General features: G+C 40.1%; 1 protein-coding gene across 1 annotated transcript; it reads left to right on the forward strand.

The window, feature by feature from the left end:
• The first annotated feature begins 38 nt into the window (after positions 1-38).
• On the forward strand, positions 39-8455 carry il15l (interleukin 15, like). Its single transcript, XM_063016257.1, has 4 exons — positions 39-267; positions 3973-4020; positions 7252-7324; positions 8369-8455. Exons 1-4 carry the CDS (start codon positions 115-117, stop codon positions 8395-8397), a joined length of 303 nt encoding a protein of 100 aa, XP_062872327.1. The 5' UTR covers positions 39-114; the 3' UTR covers positions 8398-8455.
• Positions 8456-9133: the final 678 nt, after the last annotated feature.

Genomic DNA, 9133 nt, shown 5'->3' on the forward strand with positions numbered 1-9133 from the left:
GACTAACTGGGTCTTTTTATCATCATGGGGGCAGAATACGCATCCTGCCTTTCCTCAGTGACACTTAGAAAGAAGGAAAAAAAGTGGAAATGTTAATCACAGTGAAATGCGGTTATGAACAGGACACATCTGCACTGTTCCATGAAGTTTACAGTCCTACTTTTTTATTTCATCGTTGTGCTTTTGAGACAAACCAAGTGCACTTCAGTATGCAGTAAGGAGACTATTGGAATTGTGCAGCTCCTACAGAACAACTCGTCCAACATGGTACAATTTAATATTCATTTACCTTCTGAATTGCATTAGAAATAAGAACAGCTGGTTAAAAATGGGTGGTGTTTGTTAAACTGAAAGAGAAACCACTTTAATTACTCATTTTCACTCTCACTTTCAAGTAAAAATACACTGATCAGCCATAACATTAAAACCACCTCCTTGTTTCTACACATAATGTCCATTTTATCAGCTCCACTTACCATATAGGAGTCCATCTGTTCTTCAATGGTCAGGACCCCCACAGGACCACTACAGAGTAGGTATTATTTAGGTGGTGGATCATTCTCAGCACTGCAGTGACACTGACATGCTGCTGTTTGAGTTGGTCATCTTCTAGACCTTCATCAGTGGTCACAGGACGTGACCCACGGGGCGCTGTTGGCTGGATATTTTTGGTTGGTGGACTATTCTCAGTCCAGAAGTGACAGTAAGGTGTTTAAATACTCCAGCAGCGCTGCTGTGTCTGATCCACTCATACCAGCACAACACACACTAGCACACCACCACCATGTCAGTGTCTCGACAGTGCTGAGAATGACCCACCACCCAAATAATACCTGCTCTGTAGTGGTCCTGTGGGGGTCCTGACCATTGAAGAACAGCATGAAAGGGGGCTAACAAAGCATGCAGAGAAACAACTGGACTACAGTCAGTAATTGTAGAACAACAAAGTACTTCTATATGGTAAGTAGAGCTGATAAAATGGACAGTGAGTGTAGAAACAAGGAGGTGGTTTTACTGCTATGGCTGATCAGTAGGGGTGGGTTTATAAAATCGATTTTTCGATTAGAATCGATCTTTATTTGAACGATCCGATATCGATTCATATAAACGCGAGATCGATCTTTTAAATACGCCCCTTTTTACGGTGCACACGGAAATCTGTTACCCCCTTTAATTTCGCGTGACCAGCCAGTGTTTTTTCATGCAACGAGATCTGACCTACACATCAGTTCAGCATGGCAGAAGCTCAAGTTATGACCACTACACAACTTTTTGCACTGATTTTCGCTCGGCGACGGGTCGGTGCTGGATTCGGGAGGAACTCAGTGTTCGCTCTGCGATCAAAACTCGGCTCTCAATCAGTGTGAGAAACAGCGAGGGGAAACACAGGGGAGAGGTTGTAAACAGGTGGAGCGCAATATCAGAATACATCAGCACACGCGAGTTTTACAGTATTTCTGACCTGATCGTTCTCTACAAAACAAAATATTTATTAACCTCCAACTCCCTATAGAACAAGCCATGCTGCTCGTGTTGCCAAATCCACTCTGATTCATTTATTTCATCAGCGCACAAACTTTGATCTCTCGCTACTTGTTGATGTGCATGTTTGGACGTGGTATCATTAAACCTTTCATCACTTCTCACGTGTGTTTTCGTGACAAAACGTAGTTTTGGAGACCAGAGAAGCTCGCCTGTGATTCCCCCTGGTGATAGATGGTGTAGTGTAAAACCCCCCATCGCCGATCAGTCGTGTAGTGTGAACATTACAGCGACCAGGTGTTAATCAGAGTGTCGTGTAGTGTAAACTTGGCATAAGCTGTTCAACAGCCAGGTGTATGTTTACATTACATTTACAATGTTGTAGCGTGTCAGACATATAAAATTATAATAAAAAATGAATGTTACTGTTTTCTGTTTTGGAGTAATTATTCATGTAAACAAAATACATAAATATTTTTAATAATGAGTATTCTTTGTACAATTATCACATTCGTTCTCTGAACATCTTTACATATTTAAACAAAACCTGTTAATGTAACTCAAATATGCCTAAATGTGTTGAATCGAAATTGAATCGAAAATCGAATCGAAGATCGAATCGGGACCTTGTGAATCGGAATCGAATCGATCCAGGAAATTAGTGGCGATACCCAGCCCTACTGATCAGTGTACATATTCCTGTATCTTTATGAAAATTGACGTCATAATTTTTTGATTTTCGTAAAGTGCTTTAAAAACTACAAAATACATTTTAACTGTTAGTGTCAGTATTATGGGATAAAAAGTGTTTTTTTAATATATATTCTTGGAGTACTTGTTATGTCAGGACAACAGGTAAACTGAAAGGAAATTAAGGCCTTGAGGCATTGTTGCCAATTGTGCCTTTGAGGCAAATAATAAGAAATAGTGAGCTTTTCTATGATCGATAGAATGTTATTGGATTCAATACAGGATATTGGAAAGGTCATGCAAGTACTTTCACCAATGAATTATTTTGTCTGTAGGTTTGTGGTATGTGGTAAAAGTTGGGACAGCATGGAAAATGCAAATAATGAAAAAAAACAGAGTTTCCTACATTTACTTTGACTTTTATTTGATTGCAGACAGGATGAACCTGAGATATTTCATGTTTCGTATGCTAACTTCATTTCATTTATTAATAAACATCCATTCCTGCATTTCAGACCTGCAACACGTTCCAAAAAAAGTTAGGACAGTAAAGCGTTTACCACTTTGTAATCTCGCCATTCCTTTTCACCACACTTAAAAGACGTTTTGGCACCGATGATACCAAGTGATTTAGTGTTTCAGCTTTTATTTTGTCCCATTCTTCCTGCAAACACGTCTTAAGATGTGCAACAGTACGGGGTCGTCGTTGCATTTTTTGTTTCACAATTCTCCACACGTTCTCTATTGAGGACAGGTCAGGACTGCAGGCAGGCCAGTCCAGTACTCGTACCCTCTTCTTCCACAGCCATGCCTTTGTAAAGTGTGCAGCATGTGGTTTTGCATCGTCTTGTTGAAAAATGCATGGACGTCCCTGGAAAAGATGACGTCTTGAAGGCAGCACATGTTGCTCTAAGATCTGAATGTACTTTTCTGCATTAATGCTGCCATCACAGAAGTGTAAATGACCTTTGCCAAGAGCACTGACACAGTCCCATACCATGACGATTCATCTGACCATAATACACATTTCCACTGTGTGATGGTCCATCCTAGTTGCCTCTGAGCCCAGAGAAGTCGACGCCGCTTCTGGACATGGTTAACATAAAGCGTCCTTTTTCTGCCTTTTTGCACAGTAAAGTTTTAAGTGGCATTTGTGCATGTAACTCTGCATTGTAGCGCTTCACAAAGGTTTACTACAGTAATCCCTCACCCATGTGGTTATATCAGCTATTATTGAGTTGCGGTTCTTGATGCAGTGCCGTCTGAGAAATAGAAGATTATGGCCATTCAGCTTAGTCCTGCACCCTTGGCCTTTACGCACTGAAATTCCTCTCAATTCATTGAATGGTTTAATAATATTATGCACTGTAGAGGGAGAAATATGCAAATCCTTTCCAATCTTTCTTTGAGGTACATTGTTTTTAAACATTTCAATCATTTTCTCACACATTTGTTGACAAACTGGAGATCCTCTGATCATCTTTGCCCCCCCCATACCAACTTTTTTTGGAATGTGTTGCAGGCCTGAAATGCAGGAATGGAGGTATATTAACAAATGAAATGAAGTTGAGCAGATAAAACATGAAATATCTTGGATTCAAACTGTCACATACAAAATGTGTAAGGAACACATTATTTTTATTTCATTTGCATTTTTCATACTGTCCCAACTCTTTCTGATTTGGGGTTGTAATTATTTTAATAAATGGAAATAAAAAAAAACCTTATTAAACAACTTATACACCAATAATATAATGTAATATTTTTGATAATGGTACATGTGTATTGTTTTCCTAACAGAAATTATATGATGGTGAGCTATACACACCAACAGTAAGTGATTATATGGTAGGTATTTTTTCATGTAGTAATATGATGTCATAATATTTGTCTACAGAATTTTTTATTTTTTATTTTATTACAAATGCATGCAGAAGTTTCTCATTTAAATACACCATTTGTTTTAAAGAGCCACTTTAGCAACACATAAGACAGTTCTTTATTTATGCATTAGGGCTGTGTATGTACACTATATTGCCAAAAGTATTCGCTCGTCTGTCTTCACACGTATATGAACTTGAGTGACGTTCTTAATCCATAGGGTTTAATATGATGTCGGCCCATTCTTTGCAGCTATAACAGCTGCAACTCTTCTGGGAAGGCTTTTTACAAGATTTAGGAGTGTGTTTATGGGAATTTTTGACCATTCTTCCAGAAGCGCATTTGTGAGATCAGACACTGATGTTGGACAAGAAGACCTGGCTTGCAGGTGTTCTATCGGGTTGAGGTCAGGACTGAGGCCAGTCAAGTTCTTCCACACCAAACTCGCTCATCCATGTCTTTATGGACCTTGCTTTTTGCACTGTTGCACTGTCATGTTGGAACAGGAAGGGGCCATCCCCAAACTGTTCCCACAAAGTTGGGAGCATGAAATTGTCCAAAATCTCTTGGTATGTTGAAGCATTAAGAGTTACTTTCACTGGAACTAAGGGGCCGAGTCCAACTCCTGAAAAACATCCCCACACCATAATCCCCCATAATTTCCTTTGCTGCCATCACAGAAGTGTAAATGACCTTTACCAAGGGCACTGACACACCCCTACTTTTGGACTTGTTGCTGATGGTCCTATTGGTCTTTGGTCCGGAGCACACTGCGTTAATTTTTTCCAAAAAAGACCTGGAATGCTGATTCATCCAACCAAAATACACGTTTCTACTGTGTAATGGTCCATCCTAGATGCCCCCAAGCCCGGGGAAGTCGACGCCGCTTCTGGACATGGTTAACATAAGGCTGTTTTTTTTTTTTGCACAGTAAAGTTTTAAGTGGTATTTGTGCATGTAACTCTGTATTGTAGTGCTTCATTATATCAGCTATTGTTGAGTGGCGGTTCCTGATGCAGTGCAATCGTTTTTTGCTATTATGCACTGTAGAGAGAAAATATACAAATCCCTTCCAATCTTTCTTTGAGGTACATTGTTTTTAGGAGATCCTCTGATTATCTTTGCTCATCAAAGACTCAGCCTTTCCTGTATGCTGCTTTTGTATCAAACCATGCCATTGCCCCCCTCCCAACCTTTTTTGGAATGTGTTGCAGTCCTGAAATGCAGGAATGGAGGTATATTAACAAACGAAATGAAGTTGACCAGACAAAACATGAAATATCTCGGGTTCAAACTGTCTGCAATCAAATGTAACAGTAAAAGTAAATGTAAGGAACACTGCATTTTTATTTTATTTGCATTTTCCATACTGTCACAACCTTATACAGTGTATCACAAAAGTGAGTACACCCCTCACATTTCTGCAAATATTTTATTATATCTTTTCATGGGACAACACTATAGACATGAAACTTGGATATAACTTAGAGTAGTCAGTGTACAGCTTGTATAGCAGTGTAGATTTACTGTCTTCTGAAAATAACTCAACACACAGCCATTAATGTCTAAATGGCTGGCAACATAAGTGAGTACACCCCACATTGAACATGTCTAAATTGTGCCCAAAGTGTCAATATTTTGTGTGACCACCATTATTATCCAGCACTGCCTTAACCCTCCTGGGCATGGAATTCACCAGAGCTGCACAGGTTGCTACTGGAATCCTCTTCCACTCCTCCATGATGACATCACGGAGCTGGTGGATGTTAGACACCTTGAACTCCTCCACCTTCCACTTGAGGATGCGCCACAGGTGCTCAATTGGGTTTAGTCCATCACCTTTACCTTCAGCTTCCTCAGCAAGGCAGTTGACATCTTGGAGGTTGTGTTTGGGGTCGTTATCCTGTTGTAAAACTGCCATGAGGCCCAGTTTTCGAAGGGAGGGGATCATGCTCTGTTTCGGAATGTCACAGTACATGTTGGAATTCATGTTTCCCTCAATGAACTGCAGCTCCCCAGTGCCAGCAACACTCATGCAGCCCAAGACCATGATGCTACCACCACCATGCTTGACTGTAGGCAAGATACAGTTGTCTTGGTACTTCTCACCAGGGCGCCGCCACACATGCTGGACACCATCTGAGCCAAACAAGTTTATCTTGGTCTCGTCAGACCACAGGGCATTCCAGTAATCCATGTTCTTGGACTGCTTGTCTTCAGCAAACTGTTTGCTGGCTTTCTTGTGCGTCAGCTTCCTTCTGGGATGACGACCATGCAGACCGAGTTGATGCAGTGTGCGGCGTATGGTCTGAGCACTGACAGGCTGACCTCCCACGTCTTTAACCTCTGCAGCAATGCTGGCAGCACTCATGTGTCTATATTTTAAAGCCAACCTCTGGATATGACGCCGAACACGTGGACTCAACTTCTTTGGTCGACCCTGGCGAAGCCTGTTCCGAGTGGAACCTGTCCTGGAAAACCGCTGTATGACCTTGGCCACCATGCTGTAGCTCAGTTTCAGGGTGTTAGCAATCTTCTTATAGCCCAGGCCATCTTTGTGGAGAGCAACAATTCTATTTCTCACATCCTCAGAGAGTTCTTTGCCATGAGGTGCCATGTTGAATATCCAGTGGCCAGTATGAGAGAATTGTACCCAAAACACCAAATTTAACAGCCCTGCTCCCCATTTACACCTGGGACCTTGACACATGACACCAGGGAGGGACAACGACACATTTGGGCACAATTTGGACATGTTCACTGTGGGGTGTACTCACTTATGTTGCCAGCTATTTAGACATTAATGGCTGTGTGTTGAGTTATTTTCAGAAGACAGTAAATCTACACTGCTATACAAGCTGTACACTGACTACTCTAAGTTATATCCAAGTTTCATGTCTATAGTGTTGTCCCATGAAAAGATATAATGAAATATTTGCAGAAATGTGAGGGGTGTACTCACTTTTGTGATACACTGTATATAAGGTTATATATAACCATACATTTTCAATGTGCTTTTTTAATTTGCATATTTTTTTACTTTTTTTGGAATTTGGTTTGTATGAATAATATGTGAGTTAATAATTAATGTTTAAAGTTGTTTATTCTCTTCTATAAGATTTGCAAAACTTTTAAAGTGTTTTTGTGTTCTGGGACTGTCCACCATCGTCTTAAGGTTTTGTCTTGTTTCTCTTACAGAACTGCTCCATGTCCACACTTAATTGCTTTGCTAAGGAGATCAACGTGTTTATTATTGAGACTGACCAAAAAGGTGACCTAAAATATGACGTCTTCAGAATGCTCAATAATCTGACACTACGTTTAAAAGTATGACATCTTAAAACCTTTTTGTTAAATACACCACCAAACAGTAATGTCAGTAATGTCAAATGTGGGGGGAAGGGAGGGGGTGGCCAAAACAGCCCTTGGGGCATAACACAAAATCATTGTACGTTTACACCGATCAGCCATAACATTAAAACCACCTCCTTGTTTTTACACTCACTGTCCATTTTATCAGCTCAACTTACCATGTAGAAGAAATTTGTAGTTCTACAATTACTGACTGTAGTCCATGAGTTTCTCTGCATGCTTTGTTAGCCCCCTTTCATGCTGTTCTTCAATGGTCAGGACCACTACAGAGCAGGTATTATTTGGGTGGTGGATCATTCTCAGCACTGCAGTGACACTGACATGGTGGTGGTGTGTTAGTGTGTGTTGTGCTGGTATGAGTGGATCAGACACAGCAGTGCTGCTGGAGTTTTTAAATACCGTGTCCACTCACTGTCCACACTATTATACACTTCTACCCAGTTGGTCCACCTTGTAGATGTAAAGTCAGAGACGATCGCTCATCTATTGCTGCTGTTTGAGTTCAGTGGTGACAGGACGCTGCCCACGGGTTGTTGTTGTTAGCTGAATATTTTTGTTTAGTGGACTATTCTCAGTCCAGCAGGGACAGTTAGGTGTTTAAAACCTCCAGCAGTGCTGCTGTGTCTTATCCACTCATACCAGCACAACATGTCAGAGTCACTGCAGTGCTGAGAATCATCCACCACCTAAACAATACCTGCTCTGTAGTGGTCCTGACCATTGAAGAACAGCATGAAAGGGGGCTAACAAAGCATGCAGAGAAACAGATGGACTACAGTCAGTAATTGTAGAACTACAAAGTGCTCCTATATGGTAAGTGGAGCTGATACAATGGACAGTGAGTGTAGAAACAAGAAGGTGGTTTTTAATGTAATGGCTGATCGGTGTATATATTAAACTAGATTTGATAATGCCATAAACCTGTCTGATTTGTACGTTGCAGGACATGGAGCATCCTTGCCCACAGTGTGAGCTCTACAATAAAGTTCATGTAAGGATTTTTTTGAAGACTTTACTGAACATTTTACAAATTATGTGCTCTAATTAAGATATTCTGTGATCAGGTGCCTTATTATAAATCTCTACGCCCTGACAGCTGTCATTGTAAAGATGTGTAAATGTATAAAAATATAACAAAAGCATGTAAATACTGTAGAATTAAGGATATATTTTATGTCAAGGGCAGATGATAAAAAAAAAAGTTATGTTATTAAATTAAAATGTATAGTGTATGTCTGGTTTATGTTCTATGTTTTTTGATAGTAAACTACCTCTTAGATCATAAAAACATCAGAAAAGACGCATAAGTTAATGGAAAGAATGAAATATTACCATGTATGTTTGTAATGGATTTTCTACACCTGTTTAACAGCTTTAACCCTAAAACAGGCAGTGTGCACCATGAGATACAAAAAGTTTAACATTTTGTAGGAAGCGTGATTAAAGGTTTTCACCCAATTAGGTTCTCATTTATCAAAGGTCTTATCTGGTATGAGTATGAAGGTCACATGACATGACTTGGTTTAGTTCATCAGTCATTGTTTTGTCAGTCTGTTAGTCAATGGTGCAGGATTTACCGATCAAGTGGTAAGTAGTTACATATTAATCATTAAAGCAATAAGTCACAAGAGACCGTGCGTTACTGCGATTTTATCACGGGGAAGGATGTGACGTCTTTTGGCTTATTGCTTTTATAAAACGGCGGTCA

The sequence above is a fragment of the Trichomycterus rosablanca genome, chromosome 20, assembly GCF_030014385.1.
Source record: "Trichomycterus rosablanca isolate fTriRos1 chromosome 20, fTriRos1.hap1, whole genome shotgun sequence".
NCBI lineage: Eukaryota > Metazoa > Chordata > Actinopteri > Siluriformes > Trichomycteridae > Trichomycterus > Trichomycterus rosablanca.

Coding starts and splice junctions, on each gene's coding strand:
- il15l (XM_063016257.1), top strand. CDS start 115: ATGAACAGGACACATCTGCACTGTTCCATGAAGTTTACAGTCCTACTT. Junction 268..3,972: donor AGAACAACTCGTCCAACATG/GTACAATTTAAT, acceptor TTTTCCTAACAG/AAATTATATGATGGTGAGCT. Junction 4,021..7,251: donor CAACAGTAAGTGATTATATG/GTAGGTATTTTT, acceptor TTTCTCTTACAG/AACTGCTCCATGTCCACACT.